The following is a 23377-nucleotide window of genomic DNA, read 5'->3' as shown; positions in this document are numbered from 1 at the left end:
AGGGCTGTGACCGGTATGGCTACACTAGCTCCCCCAGAGGTTTAGGTTGCGCAGTCGGGTCCATTTAGTACCTTGACTGTAGGGTTGTTTCTCCGTCATCCAAAAAAAAAAAACAGCCCATCCCTCAGGCTCTCACTTTTAGATTTCTCAATGACAACACAAAAGATGGTGTCTGCATTGCATCCAATATTTGTTAGCAATTTAAGGGGAGTTTGAATTAAATTCTTGTTCATTCTTAGAAGGGTCGCTAAGTAACTCTGCGATTTTGAATAATATATGTAATCGTGAGCAAGAAACCAAAAATGGTGGTCTTGCAAATGCATGCGAACAAAAGTGGTTTGGGAACGAAGCTCTGAATGAGATGGGAAGGACACCTGGGTTCCATTCAACAACAGATTAATCAATCACGTTTTAGAGAGCGGAAGAGTTCAAAGCAGCTCAATCTCCATAATCTGCACATTGTCTGCAATCAAGTATATAAACCGAGATGTTTGTCACAGGTTGACGGATGATTTTCCCAAATAACTATCCTTCTCCTTAAACATACCAGCCCAAATTAGAGGTTCGGTAACTAATCGTGCTTTTTCTCAAGCTTGACTTGAAGAGGAAGCAATAAGCTGGTGAGTTCTCTAAGCTAACTATAAACCAAACAACATGAACCCAAGAATCAGGATCGGTCAACCTATGGCTGGGTCATCAGACAATAGCCAAGCTGAACTTTCATCCAGCAAAGCCAAATTTTTCAAGATGAGCTTAAGGAATCACTAATTCTATGGCAAACTTAATTCTGAAATACATAATAGGTGTGCGGAGAGACAATTCACGAACAAACACCTTAAAATGGAAGAGAAGGGCACAAATACGGCGCGCTACATGTTGTTCTGCAAATATCTATGATCGGTTGCAACCGGTGGAGAGGAGGATTGTTTCAAAATTATGAGTGCACAGAGATGCAAAAATTGTTGGACTGCTTCAAAATTGTCGGTGTACACAGAAGCAACAGCAAGTATACCAAATTCCAACCTGAACCAACAAAATTACTTGGAACTATTTCCATGATACAAGGACAAAATAAGTTCCATTCCAAGAACAAAAGGTCTGTATCATGATGTGGTGAAGGAATGTCGCCACAACATCCTTTAAATTCTTAGGATAGAAGAAATAAAGCAATGCCTACATTGGGCAATCATGTCCCAGATAGAAACATGAAGAACAAAGCTAAAAATTAAAAAAAAAAAGGTTTGACTGAACCTGAAACCGTAAGCTTTTCAGGCTAATAAAATTTTCTTAGTCCATTTGCTAATCGAGACCAGGTGCTGCTGCTTTCTCTAGAACTCCAGCTGTGCTGGTGAGTGAAGCCTTTTCAGGTGGTGGTTCAGCGCATGCTTTCAACACGGCTTCGTTCTGTCAGACCATATCAACATAATGGTTCAGAGTTGACATTTCATGAGAGAAAAAGTCAAAAGCCCGTAAAATAGATAAACTATGTACAATGCAAAAGACAACATAGAACACTGGGAATAAGAAAGATATCTAACTGGGAACAAAACGATTACCAGCTGATATCACGATAACAACTCATGTATCTAACAATCAAGTGGCAAAGCTCATGTATCTAACAATCAAGTGGCAAATCTCATGTGCCATGTTACACGAGAGAATTATTGGAAACCTAATCGCAAAAAACAAAATAAAAACAAAAATGAAAGACCTATAAACCCACTCAAATCAACATAAGTTTCTTTCATACTTCTATTTGTTTAATAAGCAGTATGAACCATGGGATTTTGTGATAAAAATCCTGTCCTTTTCTTGGATTATGGAACTTAAGCTGCACAATAAATACGCCACTGGCTAAGAAATTCTAGTTGTTCCCCAAAACAACTGAATCCAAAGTATGGCTTACCACTTCCTGTAAAGATGATAATGGTAACCACATCCTTGTGCTTTCAAGATACTGGTAACCGACTTTGAAGTTTATAGGCCTAGGGTTCTCATGTGCATATTCTCTCAGAAGAAACGAAGACCAAAGTCTAAAAAATTCTTTATCTGCGGTTCACTCAATCTTGCACCGTTATGTAACCAACTTAAGGTAATATTTCCATAAGCGGTTTTTATTAAAAACTCATATTAATTAATGGCTGAAATGACCCAAAAATGATTGCAGGACTGTAACTGTGAAACTTTCAGCCAAAATTCTTCCTAGTTCCATAATTCAAACCCTCTACACAAGCCTGTGACGATTCCATAGCCACCGAAGGCCTCTCATCACAGAGCAGTTGAAAGGGAAAAAAAGACTTCACCTGCATTTCCCAACCAAATATATTTCCATTCAATTATCAGAACTGGCAGTACTTAAAACCATGGGATAACCGCTCCCAATTGATGACAAATGTTTTAGGAAACAGTAATTTGCAATGGCCATCGGTAAAATAGATCCTCCTCAACAGCAATTTGACTGCTTGAGACGACTCCATAACAATATCAGTGGCAAACTAGGCCGATTCATGACAGTTCCATGAACCATTCATTTCCACCAACATACCATCATCAATTTAGGCTCAGGCCATACATCTTTCTCCAAAATCCAATCAAAAATTTCTCTAAGGAAGCAAAGCATTAGAAAAGTTGAAGTTTTTAGGACTATTTGTCCAAGTACACAATTGAATTTGCCTCCTTCTCAGAAAAACTACAGAACAACGACAAAGATAAATAATTAACGGGTGATAGTTTCCATATCCCCAATCATACTTCCATCTGAACAAATAAGGGCTAATAATTTCGCAACACAAGCGTTCTACATTCGAAATCTCGAAGTTAAGATATGATTAGAATTGCATCGACAACCACCTCATTAATTTTTAATTACTAAATGTAACACAGAATTAACAACCCAGAAGCAAAAACCCTAGGAGAAATATAGGGGGGGTTCGGGAAAGAGAAAGAAACCTGCCAAACCCTAAGAAGTCTCTTCTTGGCGTTGGCTTTTCTGGTGGTAGTGAGCTTTATCCGCTTCCAAACGAGTCCTCCCGAGTCGTGCTTCTTCACTATCTCCAACACTCTCGTCCCCCAAAAAGCTCCCACTCCCGCCATCTATCTCTCTCTCTCTCTCTCTGTGGGATTGCTTTACGCAGACCCGGACGAGGATCTTTTTAGAACGAGAGCTGCTACACACACAGCAGATCTGTGCACAGATTTTGTCGTGGGGTCCACCACGGATCCCACAAAAATCATCCGAGCCGTGCATTAAATGTAAAACATTTTTTCAAGGGTCTTCGTAAAAAATAAGCTCAATCCGATACCTATAAATACTTCATCCAACCATCTAACTTTTCATTCAGATTTTCAGATAATGAAAAGTTATATGGTTGGATCGAGCATCTATATGTATCGGATTGAGCATATTTTTTACAGGGGCCCTTGAAAAAATATTTTACATTTAATAAACGGCTCGAATGATTTTTGTGGGACCCATGATGGACCCCACAATAAAATCTGTGCACAATCTGTGCACAAATTGCTGTGTGTGTATACTTTCTGTTTTAGAACCGTTTAGATGCATATACGCCTGCAAAATGTATCGAGCTGTTCGTAAAAAAAAAAATAATGAAAATTATAAAACTCATACAAAAATAAACTTTTAAAAGTACCATAAGCTTTTTTTTTTATTATAAGATAATACGAGTACTATATGTTACTATAACTTACTAATAAACGAAATGAAAATTTTATTTGTAGCTTTAGACATGTATGAAAATGTCTCGTTAAGGCTCGTGAACAAGTTTAAATTGACTCAAACCTATGCATGCTCAGTTCGAGCTTGATTCGTTAAATTTTTATTAAGCTCGAACTCGAGTTCACTAAAATCTTAACGAACGAATATGAACATTATAAAGGTCGTATTAATTCAGATCGTTTGCAACCCCAAACGTACATGGTATATACACATATCAAAAAGAAATGACATATTATTGTCTAAATATATACTCGAACATCTATGTTTAAATCATTTGCCTTCAAATGTTCGAATAATTATGATTTTTCTATTTTTTACCCTCTAAATCAAAGAAAATACTCAAACATGCACAAATGCGTCTACAGGCATTCGTTGGCATGGATTCCATGTATGTCATACAAAGTTCACCTATATCCGAATGACTATGTGTCCGTAACACTGCTCCAAAATCCATAGGTACACAAGTGGTAACACGTAAAAATGTCTAGTGGTTCACCATCGTGGTGAGGCTCCACTGGGGAAAAATGCTCAAAATTGATTGTTTCATAAACTCGGGTAAAACAATCAACTTAATTGAACACTGTAACCACTTTTATAAAATCACATTTGTGGCATTGATATCTTCCGATCTATCTGCCTTGAAATTGCTGCTACATTTCTCTATGTAAGGTATCAAGTATCTTTTAATGAAGAAGAAAAGAAATTTTTCATTGGTTTTTGAACTTTGTAACTTGACAGTATATCCAGGGGTGAGCAAAATAACCATTAAACCGTGAATCCAATCCAAATCAATCTAAACTGACTGGTTTGGTTTGATTTTTTAGTGATGTGGTTTGGTTCTGATTTTAAAAATGTAGACACCGTATTAAATGGTTTGATCTGTGGATTTACATTAACAATTTTGGTTCCAAACCGATCCGAACCGTATAACACACACATATACTATAATATGTTTAGATACATTAAATAAAATTATTTTTCTAATCTAATTCTCTATTCCACCACCCTAGTATTTTACTTCCAAATTGATCCCCTAAACTTCTATATGCGATAACTTATTCCTCTAATTTCAATACACTAAACATAGGCTTGACTAAGTCAATTGATTTCTCACTCTTTCCGCTCGGTTACGAATTTTCTAATCTAATACTCTATTCCTTCGCTAATTTCTTGTATTCTACTCTTATTTAGTTAATTGATGTTAGTGAATTTTGGTGATTTTTATATAACTAGCTAGTTTAATATAAGTTTTGATATTCAATTTTAAGTACTTCAAATAGTTTATTAGGGATGATAATCAATTTCAAGCGAACCGTGGTTCGAAACCAAAACTGAACCGCTTTTTAATGATTTGAATTGGTTTGGTTATATGAATTTTATGGGTTGATTTGGTTCTTCAAATTCTTAATCCGTAGGTAGTGATTAGATTCTTGGTTTACTATAAAAACCGGACCAATCTGGTCCATGCTCATCCCTAAGTATATCCAATGTTCCTCCAACAATTTAAAGATTAGGTATGTGATTTTAACTTTTAAGAGTTGCAAAATTTTAACTTGAGAATGATCAACACATAAGCAATAGAAGCTGTTTCACATGTTGGCAAATGTGAGTACGGCAATTATAATTGCCCTCTCTAATTCGTGTGTGTGTGTGTGTGCGCGCGCGCGAGAGAGAGAGAGAGAGAGAGAGAGAGAGAGAGAGATGTAGTTATCCACTCAATACGTTATACACTTATACAGTGACTTGTTCTCACACTAAACACACTCAATACCTTAAAGGCTTATACCCTTATACATTGACTTGTTCTCACACTACACATACTTTGCTAGGATAAATATTACTACAATGATTTCGCAAATTTCTTGCTACTTATACATGAATAAACAACCATTAGCTTATCACCTTGCTGATGGGAAACAACCGAAAGCTCCTACCCAAAAAACAAAGAGAGAGAGAGAGAGAGAGAGAGAGAGAACACCAAATGGGGGAAAATAAATAAATAACCCCAAGAGAAGAAAAGCCAAACAAAAGCCAGAGAAGACCAAAGGAGGTAAAACAAAAAAAACCCAAACAGAAAAAAACCAAACAAAAGCCGCGTTTTCTAGTCTAGTCACTCGACCAAAACTTTGCCTCTTTACAGAACTACACCCCGTTGCAACAATCAAAATCTTCACCGATTTAGCACCATTTGAACAGCATTTTGTTGAGCCTTTGTCAAACTCTGTAATGCAATCAGGACAATGGATTTCAAGCTATTTTCATGCAATCAAATTAGAAACAGGAACATGATTGGCAAAAGGCTACGTAATGCTAAAAAGAGGTTTTAGGCAGACCTGGCAAAGATGATCAAACAATGGTCTATCGGTTTGAGAGAACTTCACAATAAAGTCGAATAGATAATTTGCCAAATTTATCTGTCACAAGTTAAATGTACAGGTTCAGATAATGTGGAATGCAGAAACTTCGGGAGGATCGACATATTTTCTGTTCCATGAAGTATGCATATAAGTTTGAAATGGATTTACCTCATTAAGGGGGTCAGCACTATGAAGTGATTCATCTTCATCACCGTCAACTTCGTCCTTCACGAGCAAAAAAGAAAACATTAAGTGCCACAAAACAGATGTGGGCACGCGCAGTCCATGCACAAGAGAGAGAGATTTAGATCAAGCATTTAATCAACAAAAAACAGGCTTAATTATACTTTTCCCTAAGCAATGCTCACGGTCTTATTTTGGTCTGCAATATGTGAACTGGGTCAATGCGGCCCACAATGCTTATAATGTCACTAAACAGTTCCATAGCGAATGCCATCCCGACTCACCATTGCAGATGGGTATTTTTGGACCACCAGTACGCCGTTATAGGCCAAATAAGTTGGTGAACTAACTCAACTCTCTGTACAACGAGTGATATAGATCTCCAAATCGATGGAGGGTCTCCAAGAGTTGGTCTTCATTGCAGGGGCCACACACTCTAATACGGTTGGATCCAAAACATTGAGTGATGGCAATAGTATGTTCCTTGCTTCAGTTGTTAAAGCATCCAACTCAACCAATTGGCAATGAGTGGAGAGGCTACCTAAACTCATATACTAGTTTTGGTCCTTTTGGAGGTTATAATTAACAAATGTGGGACAAGCTCTAAAACTCCCCCGCACGTTCGACACCTAACCCGCAAGTGGATAGGTAAACAACGGATCCATAATATAGGAAACATGACGACACAAGGAGCACTAATTGCACAAAGAAAGTAATGGATCCAAAACATTAATTGACTCAATAATTGAACCAACGCATTCCCCGGGCACAAATAGACAGCAGATCTCGAAATAGGCCAATTAATTCACATATTACTCATATCTATATAGTGGGAGTACAAGATACAGAATGACTCAAATACCCTTTACCCACTACTACATATCTCATATATCTCCTAACAGGTCAAATTGAAGAACAATGTTCAAGCGACACCAACATTCAACACTTAGCAGACAGAAAAAGGGTAGGTACTGAGGGGAAAAAATCCAAGATGAAGCAGGAGAGTAGAGGAGAGAGCGGGACAGTGTACAGTTTCACGATAGGGTTTGCAGGGACGGGAATTGCGAAATGGACAGAAACAATCATTCCCTGTTATACCGATCACATGGAAAAAGAGGAAGACGAAAGTGGGGACTGGATGGAGGAGGATTGAGGAGGAAAATGGTGGCGGTTGGTGGTGGGGCTTTGCAAAGAGGGAGGGGAGAGGCAGATAGTGCAGGCCGGGGTTTGAGGGAGAGGAAGGGGAAGCACCATAGTTTTTAAAATCGGCCGGTACGAACCATATCGGCCGGTTCGTACCGGAATTTGAGGGTTCCGATTCGGATATAGGCCGGTACAACGGGGAGAGTGGAAATCACAGGTGAACCGGCCGATTTCCGGTACGCATCGGTCTGTAAGTTCGGCCGGTTCGGGGAAAAAGTTAAGGAAGAAGGAAAAATTTCGGGAAAAAGGGAAAAAAACCGATTCGGGGAAAAGAAAAAATTTCGCCTCAGGAAGAGAAGAAAAAAGAAAAAATTTCGGAAAAAAGGAAAAAAAACGTTTCAGAATTTTAGCAAAACGTGGGCTTAACCGCAGTGTGTGCGCGAGGCTGAAATCCCGGATTTACACCCCCCCCCCCCCCTGCGCGAATAACTCGTGACGCGCATCCGGTTAACTGGTTTCCGACTCAGTTTTCCAAATTGCCGCCCATTTTTCTGAGCGCGCGAGACCTCTCTTTGAGTCCTGATTCACAAATTCACTAAAGTGCAAATTCATTTAAAGTAGATAGAAGTTTTGTAACTTACCAATGTGGGACTAGAGAAAAACACCATGTTTTACAAATACACATGTTGCAACATTATTCTCATATTTGTAAAATCTTATTGACTCGCGGGTATTGATAAATTATCGGATATTTCACATGAAGAGAATTGGCTATTACATGTCTTAAATTAATTAAAATGTGATAATTTAAGCCAATGTTGGGGGCAAAAGCCGCAAAAGTATATTTTTCAAGTTTTATACATGTTGCTAATGATTTTTAAAAATTCACGACCGCGACACCCGATTCCCGCGACGTATCACCGATATGTCCCGATACCGATATACCGCGACCGATACCGCAACGGCGACCGATACCGCGATTTAAAACTATGGGAAGCACAGTGGCGAGGGGGGATGAGGAAAGAGGCCAAGGGGGGACTGATCACACATGGGTGAGCGTATGAAATTAAGCTTCACAATGCATGTGTTTGGTGAGTCTGGATGGCTTTAGCTATGAAACCATCTAACCGCACATGACATTCGGGACCGAATTTATGCAATCTAAAAACTTAGGATCCAAATGACACAGTAAGCATCCAAATGACACAGAAAGCATACTTTAGGGACTAGAAGTATTAACAAGCGAAAAAACGTCATATTGTGACACACCTCATCGATAGCTTTTGCCATTGCATCAAGGTATTCATAAGAGGGCCTGCTATATGATGTATCACCTACAGAATAGAGTAAATCTTGATCTGCTTCTGCATCTCCTGCCTGAGCTTCCTCCCAGTCACTATCCTGCCACAAAGATTAATTCAAACATTTAGTATTCAATAGTTCTAATATGTGATATGGCAGGCAATCATAATAAGCTATAAGACAATCCCACCTCATCACCACCACCCAAAACTTGTTCTTGAATCTCAATCAGCGCATCAGTCAATAGAGCCAGTATCTGTTATTTCCAGCAAATGGAGGTGAGGTCACTGTATAAATATATACCCCCTTGGTTTTGGGGTGGACCCTTTCACTCTATTTTGTTATATACGCTTAGTGAAAAGATTGTTTTTTGATACACCTAGGACATGATCGTTCTCCAAGCCAAGAATTGCCCTAACTGCGCGATATATACAAGCAATATCTACTAAACTTCACTCAGTTTTCCTTTAACAATGTAATTAGAAAAACAATCTTTCACAGTACTGTTTGTATAATTTAGAAAAAGAGGACAAATTGTGCAACTTGAATGAACGACAGATTATATCAATGTTACCACTCTGAAAGGCATAAATAAGATTATCTCCACAAGGTGATCACATGCTGGATTGGCAATTTCCAAAATTAAATAGTTGGATTATGACAAACAGTGGAACAAAATGTGCCATGTGGTTGGAATTCCAGCACATACTCTTATCACCTCGTAGATATATCTTTGGAAGTCTAAGAAAAGTACCTTTGCAGGAAGGGACATTGATGTCCATTGATCCGGAGCTAATTTAGCCTTTGAGCGAGTTGTTATCCCTGCAGTGGACTTCACATGAAGTTGAATAAGTTCTTGAACGAATGTGACCCAAACAAGCTGAGATTACGGATATGGCCTCACCTTAATTAGATGACCTTGGACAGTGATTTTCCCAAGTTCAATATGCCTTGTTGATAGCAATAAGGCTAATGCAGTGGTTGTTACTTTGATTTGGTAGGAACCCTGAATCTCCCCTGTATTTTATTTAAACATAAAAATAATTGTAAGAGTCAATATCCAATCTTAGCAAAGGGACCTGATCCACCAAATCTAGAAAGTTCTCGTAAATCAACAATATCCCTGACATCGAAATGAAATCTCTATCCAAATGATGGTGCGGAGTCTGCGGACCAATGGCGCTTACAACCTGAATCTTAAAAAGTTCTCAAAAAGATTCTTAGAAGACAACCAAAGCAAGAAGAGATTCATTACTGTTAATTAGGTTTCTATGAATAATGACCAAGGCACTTTTGTCCACATAGAGTGTCAACAACATGCATACCCTCGTACAAGCATATATAGTTTGCGGGGGTTCTGGACAGAGGAGGATTTGATACAAGGGAGCCATGCTTCTACGAGGTCTTTTCAAGTCAAGTGCTAATACAAAGTCTTATGTTGAGGTCAGAACTCTACCTCAGAGAGGGATTTGTGGAAGAACTCGTGCGGTCATGCCCCTCGGCCCACCCCAGGTAGCAGTTTTTGTGTGGTGTGGGGTGTGAGGAAATTTTCTCACAATCGATAATCGTATTCGAAGACAGAAGATTCTAGTTAGTTGGTGCAGTAGGGGCAAGCGGAATGCAGAGACGGTAAATCACCCCCGTATCCATTGTCTGGCAACTTGGGAGGTTTGGACTTCAGTTTTATCTTGGTTCAGGGTGGTTTGGATCTTCGGATGGAGCTTTACGGCTTCTTCATTCTTGGAGAGGGAACAAAAGGAGGAGAATTTGGGCAATGACTCCTCTTTGTTTGATGTGGACTGTTTGGCAAGAGAGGAATTTGGAAGTTCGATTAATAGTTGGGAATCGAGGGAATGTAGTCCTTCCCTCAACCAAATTCTTGATCTGTATGAGGCCCCTTTGTCATAGGCCTTTTACTGTCTATGGGCGGCATTGCCTTACTGCCTTCTATAATCTAATTTCATCGCAAATCCCACAAGGAATGGTTTGCTGGTGTATTGTAGGCCCCATGCAGTCGTCAACAATGCTGCCAGAGCACCAGTAATTGAAGGAAAAAGGAATTCCATTTGATGGTAGTTAGGGCAATTGCACAGCAGTCATACATACAGTTTTCATAAAGCTATAAACTCTAAGTATGACCCAGCATCAGATTAAGATTGGTTTGTTGTCCTGATGCAGGTTATTCTCGGATACTTGATCGGTCTAAATGATGCCAAAAGAATGGCATGTAACATCTCATCTGCAAAGGACATTCAAATCTCTTGAAATTGTATTTACGTTTTTACTACTAAAGTATACAGGGGAGATAGAACATTTATTTGGTGAACTGCACAAGAGAATCCTGATTCCTGATTAAGCTTCTAAGCAGCTACAAGTGAGGAAGCATGTTTCACATCGTTGCCTACAGAGTCAAAATAAAGATCAGTTCCATTTAAGGTGACTCACCTTGCTGCTTGGTCCATTCTGACATCACATATACAAAAGAATTGTCGTGACCTTCTGCAGGGACTGAGATCAGCAAGTCAATAAATTGTTCTACATGTGGTATACTAATGTGGACCTGCATTCAAAAGGTAAAATGAGTAAGGATAACGGTGTAAACTGAAACATGAAAATTGAAAAGTACATAACCAATATTGAACAGCCAAAAATAGCCATGCATTCCCAGAACAAGAATCGTGAGGGGCAGTTTCTATAATATCCCAATTTCCAAGACCTCAAGTCAATTCTGTACAACAAAACTGTGAAAAGAAGAATTGAGAACTCCTTACTTAGGGTTTCTTGTTTTCCAGATAGAGTATCAATCAAGTAACTAACAGTATGAAAACATCATGCATTCTGCTATAATGCCCCAAGCCTACCCAGAAACTTTTTTCCTTTTGAAGCAACAAATAGAAACTAAAAGAAATAAATAGGAAACATAAACTACGCCTTCAATTGAAGTTGGGATAACTTAACTATTTTTGACAATTAGTAAAGAACATCACACTAGAATAAGCTACAGAAGTTGGATTTGGCAAAACTTCCACTTGCATCAGACTATGTGGGGAAAGAGATTGAAATAATATACCAATCTAGCAAAAATAAGTAACAATGAGCTTCGTAGTCCTGCAATTTTAGAAGATTGCAAACGCCTGACCAGAGCAGCAACCAGATCTTTGATATGAGGTGCCATTTGTGAGGGCAGATGCAAAATAAGTTGCAGAATGTAGCTTCCAACAAAAAGTGATCCAGAGCTTTCCAAATCGGGGTCTAGAAGCCTGCATAAAGCCTGTCCATAAGTTCCCAGAACCCCAATAAGAAAATCTGAGCAAAGTGAAATGACTGAGCAAACACCTCGAAGCTACATCAAGCAAACTTCTCATCGTAAATCCAGGATCACCACCCCATGCAAGAACTTCTTGTTTTGCACCAGATAAAAAATAAGCTAAGCACTCGGTTGCATTCTGGTCAAAGTGATTGCAAAACACAAATGTCAATTCTACAATACATGTGCGAATAGCACATTGACTACTGCACAATTGAGAAAACAATACTGCACAACATGCACGTTTAGCAAAAAGAAGAAAACCTGAAGTTCACTATGATCGTCGGTCTGAAGGACTATCCGTATAGCAGAGTCAAAACAAGTATCATATATAGCTTTCACCACATCAGTAGGCGCATTCTGAACAATGAAAATGTATGGCCATTACCAGAAAAATATCAAACATGATGAAGATGCTCTTCAAAAATGCAAAACTGATTTAGTAACATCATCTGTATCACACCAACAAATATATAAATGAAAAGTTTATAAAGCATCACCCAAGTTTCACTCGCCTTTAGTAACATTGTCACAAGATCCAATGCACCAGCGACTAAACCTTCACTCTGCTGCCGGGGCTAATGAATGTCACCAGAATACATTAGATTAGAGATACATAAAGAAGTATATAACTTCTGAACTCGGGGAGCCTGTAGTGTGGCATCCGACGGTCCGTTTCTGCAATCGATGATTCAGATTCGCTGAAGCACTCTTACAGGTCAAAGTTAACTCTTACCAGTAAGTGTTAACAAACATATATGAACCATTGATTGCCGAGATAGACGGCTCAGATGCTACACTACATGGAGCTACAGGCTCCCCGGATCCATAACTTCTATGGAGCATCACTCCACTCCAAATGCAATTTACACATGGTGAGTTTACTAAACCGTACTTTATTCATAATAGGTCCAACGAAAGGTAGAACTCGAGAAACAAGGGGTTGAATACAACCAGGAGAATTTTTTATTGCCTGGAAAAAGATGAAAAAATGTAAAAATGTTAATGAGGAAAAACCAAAGTCGATAGTATAAGCAGGCACACAATCTCCAAATTTTTGAATGTTTTGCGTTACTGTTTGCCTAGGCAATATAAACACGTTGTTAGCTTTCAGAATCTAACAATCCACAGCTCACAAGCAAAAAGGACCAAAGAGGACATCTATGGCATCTGTTCTGGTTCCTTTTATAGTTCAAAAAATATGATTGGAGCCCTCTTTCCAATACCTATGCTGAATCTCCTATTGTAATGAAAATCCACTCAAATCAAATTTGAAATGCATTAATTGTGATTCAAAGATGATTAATCGAATTTGGTATCTTGTCAATTTCAATAATGATAAGCACTGTGTTCGGTTGCTAGTTTAGGTTTAGTTTTGTTTCCAATCATTACCCTATATCTTTCTCCAATCATTACCCTACATCTCCAATTATTAATTTCATTTCTCTCTCTATCTCTCTCCAATCATTACCCTATTTCTCTCTCCACCCACTACCAAAACTAAACTAAACTAAACTACCAACCAAACAAAGCCAAGGTCTTCCAGGTTAGAACATGGTGTTCTTTGCCTCTCTTCCCCATCTTGGTTTATAATGCTCTCAGGACTTCGAAAAAGGTTTCAAAGTGTTAATGTTTTTGATTATGTAATAGCATTCTTGGGGGAATAAAAAAATTCATAGCAGAGGAAGCAAGGCCCAAATAAACAAAGTAAATTAAAAGCTTTGTTCTTCCTTTTGTTGGTGGCTCTCCAAGTTCCTAAAGGAGGACTAGAGTTCCAACATGAAGGTATGCTACAAGGATAAAGTGATAAACCATTACAAGCCAAAAGTAAAATAGGATTATATAATAGTTCTGAAAATGAAAAATGTTCTGATATTTACCAATTGTTTGGATAAAATGAAATAAGTATAATGGAGATAGATGTTAGCTAGCTAAATGTTAATAAGAATAGGAGAAAATTGATGTTACCAAAGAAAATGTAAAGTTCAGAAAAAAAGCAACAAAACTTTTTAGAAAGATAATAGAAGAGAAAACTGAAAAAGAAGCACAACAAAAATACCAGAAATTGAATAGGTTGGTTGGCCATGAGCAGAGTGTGTCAATAACTGCACCAATAGAGAAGGCTTACATTGTCCACAAAATGACAAAAACAATGATAAGTAGGGAAGAAAGCTAGCAACTCTAAATGGTTTGAGATATTCTGCTAACGCATGGTACGGTAGTTGTTCAACTTAACATAGGGGCAAACTAGGCTCCCTACAGTTTACCCCGACAATTTGAGATACTACATAGTTGGTTTCGACTAATAACAAGAAGAAACCAACACTAGAATAAGTATTTAAAAATCTTTTATCAGGATGGACATTATATGACCAGGGAAGCATCAAATGTGTATAAGAACTTCCAAATGGAATTATGAGTATTCAAATGGAATTATTAGAATTCAGTGAGTGACCTTCCATCCTATCTTGCAGTGTTCTAAATAATGGCCTTGGTGGCCGCCTAGGCGCTCCACCCAGCGGCCTGCCGCACCGCCACGATTATACCCCTCGGAGGTTCAATCGGCAGCCAGGGAGACTAGGCGGCATTTGGTGGAGCTAGGTGGCGAGGCGGCTAAGGGTCTAAGTGTTGTAGTAAACTAATAAAAGGGTCTTAGTGTAATAAACGAAAGTATAACAAAACACAATCTGCCCGAACCCATTAACAAGTAGCACTCCCAAATCCAGTCGTCAAAGGAGAAACCGAATCCAGTTCCTCTCTCTCTATACCCACACACACACACTAAAATGAAGCTTATTTGGTGAAGTTTCTGATGGTATGTTGTTCGAGTCCACTTTGGTGTGTTTTTGGAGTAAACAAATGATGGATTATGTTTCTAACAAGAATATTTTCACAAAAAAATTGCCAAATTGCTCGGCAGCATCTAGACGGGCTAGACGCTTGGCAGTGGATCGCCATAGCAAATCCTGGTACACTAACCCATAGCAAATCCTTATATCCCAGGCAATAGGGTGCTACAAGGATCACTTTTCCCTACAAACTTAAGAAATACGGAAAGATATAATTACACAACATTGTCGTCACATCACAAATCAAAACATGTATTGTTTTGATGAAATAGTGCATTCTAAAGCATAAAATTCACTTCATATAAGGTATGCTTTAACGGATGTACATTCAAATAAAAAGACATGTGTGTCTAGCATAAGATTTACTTGCAATGTTTGTATACACATATATACGATAAAAATTAAATAACCCAGCTGATTACTATTTTTTTTCTTTATAGAGAGGAAAAATCAATATTGTTTTTATGCAACATGCAAGCAGAAAGAGAAACAAACCAAATCGATTCAACAGCTAAATTCAAGACGAATTGATTGAAACTTGTGTCGAATCGTTAGTCGCATGAATCTCACAAAAATGATCACACAAACCACAAGAAGCACAATTTCTTCATTAAATAAGACACAATAGGAGAGCCAAGTAGTCCAACAAATGGCTGAAAAGACCAAGCATGATTACCTCTAGAACCTCAACAGCATCGATGCTAATGAAAGGGTCTGAAACATGTGATACCCACATATTAAGGATAATAGGAGAGATAACAGGCTCTATAGATACTGATGCTTCATGCCCTACAACAAGCGAATGCAACTCAAAAGGACTGATATTCAGAGAGGAAGGAACCATTATATTGAAGTCAATGAGAGGAATCACCAGATCTCCAATGAATTTGGAAGACAGCTATTCTAGATTTTAGCCGCAATGGTGCTTACCTGCTCCAATTGCTGCTTGCAGTGTCTCAAGTACCAGATGCATGGTTTCATCAGATGCCTACGAAGAAGCAGAATAGCCCTAAGCATCACGTGCATAATTTAAAACAATGAAATACAAAGGAACTATTAACTGGTGCATACTTGATTAAGAAGATTAGCAAGTGACAAAAATAAGCCCATTATATGCGGCTGAAGCATCCCCTTGTTTGCATCAGGTAAGAGATGACAAAGTGCGCGACAGGCACCAACTTTCACCAGTGGGGGCCTGTTGACAGAAAATTATCAGTGCTAGTCTCATCTCTCATCCGTAGTGAAAGAGATACATGAAACAGAGACACTTACACATCCATGCCAATTGCACTAATAGAAGCCAAGAGAAAATGCTCAACAACACCGTGGCTGAGCTGTACAATCAGTAGCAATTCAGTGAGTGGATTATGCTGAGAACATGACAACCATAAGGGCAAAAACAGTTACCATGGAGGAGAACTTAGCAATAGATGAGAACACACGTGCAAAAAGAAAGGGATATTCATACACCCCTGCACACCAGAAAACATAACCAACCTCATTAATGGCTAAAAATCAGAATGAGATTTAGATAACAAGAGATACCTGATCCCATGTCTTCAGCAATTATTTGCTCTAACAGGTTTCCTAAATCAGCCCTAGTATGCCCAGAAACCTGAAAAAGTTGGATAGGTTATCAAACATATGAAATCTAGTTTCCTCTGAGAAACACAACTTCAATTCACTGGGTAAATGATTGAGATCAAAATCCTGCTAATTAGGACCCAACAATATTTGTCAAATCCAGCCATTAGCACTATCCAATAACGTTGCCATTTATACAACATACCTCTGCTTCAAGCAACTGATCAGAGAGAGATGACAAAGCAAAAAGTATTGCCTCCCTTATCTGCAAAAGTTCACATTTTGGTTTGATATGGAAACAGCAAAATCATCGCAATATCAGATACACTGTGCATGAAGACAAAATAAATTAGAGCGGGCCATATAGATTTATAACTTACTCTCCACCAGGCAGCAGAACCAGTAACTTTTGCTTGTTGAGAATTGACGAATTGGGTTTTTGCAGCATCAACTATAGCATTGATTGCCTCTGTATCACAAGAGCTAACAACCTCTTCAAGTAAAAGAGCACCTGCAAGAAACCATCTTCATATGTTCAAGAAACCGTCAAAGAAAACATCTTTATAGATGTTCTACCTAGGGTAACTTAAAATCATCACCGAAGCAATGTTATCAGCGCAAATCTCATTGGTTAACAATAGAGAAGGGTTGAGAATAGACGAAGTACCATTTATATAACTCAGATACAACTTACCAGAAACACGACAACTATAAGTATTGTCGTCCTCATCAGCGACATATTGGTTTGCATCCAGTGACCAAGTATGAACCTAGGCAAAAAGGTTGCGTACGATGAGAATAAAAAAAATTACCAACAAAGGAAAGCAAGTGCAAAAGTAAGAGAAATTATTAATTTCTAACAATTGATAAAACAAAATTGCAGTATCAAATAAAATATATGTATGAAGCAAGACAAACCCCAAATTCAATCACACATCATGACTTGCTGAAGCATGAAGCAATCTAAACAAGGAAATTACAACATTACCTGATGTTCAGTAATCTGCAGAAACGCAATGGTGTAGTATGCCAATTCCTTAATATTATTTGCAACCACCTACATAATGCCCCATGAGATATCATTGGTAAAGAGACAAAGCAATGCAGAGCAGAATCAAGATGAAAGATTTTGGAACACACCTTTACCAATTTTGAGCTACCCACGATGGTCAATAGAAGCTCGAATAACTGCAAAATTCAGAATTTACAAATTTTATGACCACATGCCAGAATTGAAAAGAGCTTTCAGTGGCACAGTGGCACACATGCATAAGTAAATCGACCACAGGAAGAGAGAGAGAGAGAGAGAGAGAGAGAGAGAGAGAGAGAGAGAGAGAGAGAGAGAGAGAGAGAGAGTAATTTTTCCATGTGCAATGCAGAACAAGTGACACAACAGAAAGGATAATGGAGGACTGACTTTGATCAAAGATTGAGATGCCAAATGGACAGTGTCAAAAAAAAGATGGGGAAAAAAGAGAGAGCAAGGAGGTCTACGGAATACCATCACCGATCACGGCCTCGGATACACAAAGCCAACCTTCATTAATTCCCTGCTGACCGAACAAAACTGCCACAACTGATATTCTTCGCAGCATAACATAACCATGGTTAATCCCCTTCCACTTCATGCTTAACACGCTTTATACTGCACTGTTCTCCTTCTCAGTTGAAAAGAGGAAACATCGCATCGACTTAGCGGTTACTGTAACACGCTTGCCCTCCTCATCGTCGAAATACAATCACGACTCAAGACCCATCACCGCCACCCAGCCCTGCCTTCCTCTCACAACATTTTCTTTCTCTCCTCTTTTCCCTCTCTTTAATTAATTGCTCGTCTCATTCTCTGCCTTACCCAACAACCACTCATGGTGGTTGATGATGAGATATTGAATGGTAGTAACGATGAAAGTGGCTACATACTGATGGTAGATCAAAATGGTGGGTCCTACACTGGGGCAATTGCCCCAACTGAATCTTAACAAATGTTGTTTGAAGATTTTCTTCATAAAACACTCTCTCTCTCTCTCTCTCTCTCTCTCTCTCTCTCTCTCTCTCTCTCTCTCTCTCTCTCTCTCTCTCTCTCTCTCTCTCTCTCTCTCTCTCTCTCATGGATCTCCCCTACTCTCTCCCTCCGTCCCTCCCTCTCTGTCATGGATCTCTCCTCGTCTCTCCTCTACAGCTCAGGTTCTCTCTCGGTAACCCCAATTCCCAATTCAAATGGAGAGCTTTGTGTGATAAGATCTAAGGAGCATGGTTATTGAATCTCAAAAAATCCTGGATGAGAGGGTGTTATTTTTCTTGTAAGAAATGTTGTGCAGACAAAATTATATATAATGATTCCAAAGAAATTGTGCAACTTGGGTAGGGCTGTTGCCCAGGTTCATCCGCCCCTCAGTCCATCTCATTTTAGTTTCTTCACACATAGGCAATGCCTGAGCAATGAGGTATTATAAAAGAATTAGTTGGTTTGTGTGGACAACTTTGGTGGCTTTCATGGTGCCTCTAGAGGTGGCTCTGTATGCCCTTAAACTCACTTATAATAATCTGGCGGGCATAGATCTAAGTCTGGTTAGATTGTATTTCTCTGTTTTCCTAACTTTGCTGAATTCTGGTTTTTGTTAGTGAAGTATCCAATATGCGTGCGTATCCAGCTGAACCTTTCCAATTCTTCAATATTGCTGGCTAGAAGTTATTTACATACATGAACCCACATATTTTCAAGACATGCATTCAGTTAAAAGGGAATTTACTATTGAGATAGCCACCTAGTTATTTTACTCTCAGGTATCCATACAAACCTTCAATAAGAGTTCTTTATCCTATAAAGAAATTGAATCAAAACTGTGAAATCATGGGCCTTTACCTGGATAACGAAGGACTCAAGGCTTTGCTCTGCACCATCAGAATCATATCTTCCTTCATAGGGATCTTCCACGCCTTCAATTGATGCTTGTTCATAAACTCTAAGCGATGATACAAACGTCTGCCACAATGGTCCGACCACAACTGAAATTAAAAGGCACCATAGAAAACATATTGGAGGAGGGGAAGAACGAGAAAGCAGTACTTGAAGAAATCTAGAAATATGGTTTATCCTCTGAAAAACAAAACAACAAGCTTACCTCTAAATTGTGTTTCTGTAAGGCTAGGAAAATTCTGAACAAATTGATTCAAGCACTTTAAAACCTAGTGTTGAACAGTGTAAAAAGGATATTTCAAAACAAATGCTTTTCTAATTTACGCTATGCTGAAAGCCTGAAAATAATACTACTAATCAAGACACAACGGCAATCTCAAACCTCCATTCTGATGCTCCAGTCATCAGGGTCATCAGAATGAACAGGATGTTCCAGGATAATAGAGAACTGCTCCATCCATGTCTGAACCATTGGCGACATTAACGCACTGGTTTCTGTCTAAAAACAGTGAAGTATTAGATAAGCCATTTCGTATTGGAAAAGAAATTTCCAGTAAGAGCCCTCTTTTAAACACTGTAAACATCTAGTGTTAAGAAGATACCTTATACACACCACTCATTACACCGAGCACAGAACTGCAAGAGTGAACTATTGAAAGAGCCTTTGCACGCAAAATTTTGTCATAAATCTGCACAAAAGTTCCACAACTGAATGATAGCGCTGAGATGCTTACACACATAGTTTCCTAAACAAACCAAGAGTGCTTAAAAGTTCTTTTGCGGAGAAATTATCTCTCAACTCTCATCCCTCCTTGGGAAGAGGCATTTCACATGAGAAATATAAAGAAACTATCCCCCTCTGGCCTCTTTCTATCAAAAGTAGGAAGTAAGTTCACTTTCCCTGAGGGAGCGTCGTTGTTCTAGATACCCAGGGCTTCAAATGACACAATATAAACCTAAGTATCATAGAAAACACGAAGGATGAGCCCAAAACTTATGAAGCATGCATAGGGTACAGACGTGGGTAAATATAATGATACCAGTACCCCAATATGGAAAACTTGAAAACATTTGGTTCATTTGTAAGAAAAAAATTGTATGAACTTTTTAAAATGCACTACAATTATATTTAGAAAACCATGCAAAACTCATGTAAATGGTTTAGTTGATTAAAGATCCAACCAGCAGGTGGACTCATATGGCTGTCATAGTCAGAGGAATGTAATGAAGATAATGAGTGGTTGACACAATAGTAAATAATAGCAAATTGCTACTACATTGAAAAGTACGAAAGGATAGACATTTGGCAAAAACCAAAATTTACGTCCCTTCAAAAACAGGGAAAATTTGAAATCATCTGTCTACAATAATTCTCCTCGTTTTATGACAACAACAAGACACAAAAAACTAAAAACGAAAGATAAAAAAGAGCCAGTATCAACTGTTAAGTTGCCAATTGTCAAGCTATCTAACACCCTACCTCACGTGCAACCCCATTCTGCACTCTTACACATGTAGATGCAAATATCCATACACATTGGGGAAGAATGCAAAAGGTAGAAACATAATGCAAGCGGTTACAAATACAAATAGAGAGACTTGAACCCAAGACCTATCTCAACCTGAGTTCTGATACCATGTTCAGTCACTAGTTGTCCCAAAAGCTTAAGCTGTTAGGTAATAGGCTCAACAATGAACATTAAGCTATCTAATATCAAAACGTATCAAACCCTCGTTACCTACAGAAATCTGAACCACTAAGACCATGCCCTTGTGGCACGCATTGGAGTCCAACCCTTACATTTAACAACCCCAATAACAACCAGAAAAAAAAAAAAAGTAGGACAGTTGGGAGAGTGAAAGAAATGGAAAGGCCAAATTGAGGAAAAGGCACACAAAAGTAACAACAAAAATGCAAGATTACACCAAAAATAACCTGCGGAGATGACACAATAGTGTGCAAGCATGGGAACAAAACAGGCACTAGTTTTGGCACCACCATATCATCCAAGTCCCCCGAAAGAAAAGCCAAGCATCTTAAAGCCCCATGCACTGCACAACTTAGAGCAAAACTTGTCAAATGCGCCGACAACTGTAGAAGACTTGTGAAAAAACATTTGTTACACCATAACAGTGGTAGAACTTAGAAGACTTCTAGTGCAGATTTTCATGGGATGACACATTCTAAATGAGAAGTCATTACTCCGTTCCCGCAAACAAGGGAACAAAGGGATCATAGTGTCAAATCTTAATTGCATCCAGCAAGAAGAAAAGAAAAGAAAAGAAAAAAAAACTCTATACATGATCTTTGATAATGAATAAAAAATAAAAATAAAAACTCATGCAAAACCTTTTCCAAATAAGTGTACAAGAGATAAGACTACTGCTTCCAACACTTACAGTAAAAAAGACCCAGCCATAGTGGAAAAGCAGAAAGAACACACTAAGTAAAGAAAGAACTGCGGGCAATTGTAAGAAATTCAGACCTATTACACAAATCACACCCAAGACAAATGTTTTATTTTTTATTTTTTGATCGACACCCAAGACAAATAGGTCACAGTGGAGTAAAACGAACAAGCATACGAAGTTGAAGATTAGGTCATACTAGATATTATGCAGGATCAATGCATAAAAAAGATCATACTAGGTTAAGCAAAACCATAATGCACAAAGGACTTACCTCCGTTCATATTAGTTTGATCATTTATCAACTTTAGGAGGAGTGGCAGTAAGTCAGGCCAATCCTCTGGCCAGTCATAATGTGCAATGGATGCCACAGCCATGCTGACTGCCGTGCAGATTTTCCTATGAGAATCATCCAATGACAATAAAAGAAGTCCACGTATAGCTGCCTGATATCAAGACCTATGTAAAATCAGACAAGTGGATAGAGAATGCAGAAAAGGAGAAGAGATTAAGGGGGAGGTATTTTAACTTCCAACAAATAGGATGTAGCCACAAACAATCAACTAGGAGGGGGGAGATTTTATCAACAAGACAAAATTGCGGAGAACTACATATACACTGCAGCATCACAAAGGGACCCTGCTGATGTTATGTTGAAAAGTACCTGTCAATCAGATCCACAGTACGAAAAGGGAAGGGGAAAAAGAGACATTTCATGCATTAAACAGCTGATTTCGAGTGGTGAGCATTGGGAATTACCAAAAGCCTTCTCGCAATGCAGAAGCAAGTGAGAGTGATCGTTGATCGAGCACAAAATAAGCATTTGGAACCAAGTTGTGTTAGGTAATCTTAGATACAAGAATAAACAAAGGAGAAGAAAGGAAACCAAAAGGAAGAAAAAAGGGAAAAAGACACTGCCATAAAAGTGTCAAAAGAACTTCTGCTCTCTTCATTTATTCATTGTTAGGGCTGAAACAGGAATAACTAAAATCACCAAACTCTAAGCTCTTAATAGAAAAAATTAACCACATCAAGCAACTTTTTACCAATCCACTGTAAGCTGACAATTGACCATTCTGTGCTTAATAATGAATGTATAACACTAATAAGCAACATAAAAAAAAAAACAGCACCTGCATTGGTATAATGAACTAGATTTGTTCGATTCTTCTAGGCGAAGAACTATAACCCCTAAAACCCATGGTGGATAACTGATAATGGAAACAAATAGCATACAATGAACTAAACTATGCCCTGTGTCCAACCAATTAGGTCGGCTACATGAATCTTTTTTCATCATTTTGCTCTGTCAAGTGCCAAAATAATGCAACATATTACTTTAAGAAAAAAAAAAAAACCTTTTCTTCATTCGAAACAACAGGATGCTCAAAAGTTTCCTCCTCCTCCCAGTGTTTCTTAATGAACTGTTTTAGAAGGACAGCAGCTAGGTAAAAGGACGTTAAATCTTACAAAGAAAATTGTGATCAACGTGTTATTAAACATTTCATATTACTTCAATTAAAACTAGCACCCGAAGATACAATATTTCTTCCTTTAAATGAACAGGGAACAAAGTAGATGAAGAAAATG

At 38.4% G+C, this 23377-nt stretch overlaps 2 protein-coding genes across 2 annotated transcripts; both read right to left on the bottom strand.

Moving 5' to 3' along the window:
• Positions 1–1056: 1056 nt before the first annotated feature.
• LOC131298462 (uncharacterized) lies at positions 1057–3161 on the bottom strand. The gene is made up of 2 exons (XM_058323939.1): positions 2950–3161; positions 1057–1404 (listed from the first exon to the last, which is right to left on the bottom strand). Exons 1-2 carry the CDS (start codon positions 3091–3093, stop codon positions 1300–1302), a joined length of 249 nt encoding a protein of 82 aa, XP_058179922.1. The 5' UTR covers positions 3094–3161; the 3' UTR covers positions 1057–1299.
• Positions 3162–5426: 2265 nt separating this feature from the next.
• Positions 5427–23295, bottom strand: LOC131336324 (uncharacterized). The gene is made up of 32 exons (XM_058372112.1): positions 23289–23295; positions 23146–23231; positions 22062–22233; positions 21315–21430; positions 19981–20067; positions 19761–19877; positions 19584–19647; positions 19325–19467; positions 17602–17649; positions 17450–17518; positions 17156–17231; positions 16842–16972; positions 16667–16726; positions 16423–16492; positions 16285–16349; positions 16150–16211; positions 15949–16072; positions 15808–15865; positions 15554–15666; positions 12924–13001; positions 12544–12606; positions 12293–12388; positions 12058–12167; positions 11792–11981; positions 11167–11281; positions 9626–9738; positions 9476–9553; positions 8912–8977; positions 8689–8820; positions 6262–6318; positions 6070–6150; positions 5427–5957 (listed from the first exon to the last, which is right to left on the bottom strand). The coding sequence occupies exons 1-32, from the start codon at positions 23293–23295 to the stop codon at positions 5907–5909; spliced, it is 2898 nt and encodes a 965-aa protein (XP_058228095.1). The 3' UTR covers positions 5427–5906.
• Between the last annotated feature and the right edge of the window lie 82 nt (positions 23296–23377).

Source organism: Rhododendron vialii, chromosome 8a (genome assembly GCF_030253575.1).
Source record: "Rhododendron vialii isolate Sample 1 chromosome 8a, ASM3025357v1".
Classification (NCBI taxonomy): domain Eukaryota; kingdom Viridiplantae; phylum Streptophyta; class Magnoliopsida; order Ericales; family Ericaceae; genus Rhododendron; species Rhododendron vialii.
This window is presented reverse-complemented; position numbering and strand designations above follow the sequence as displayed.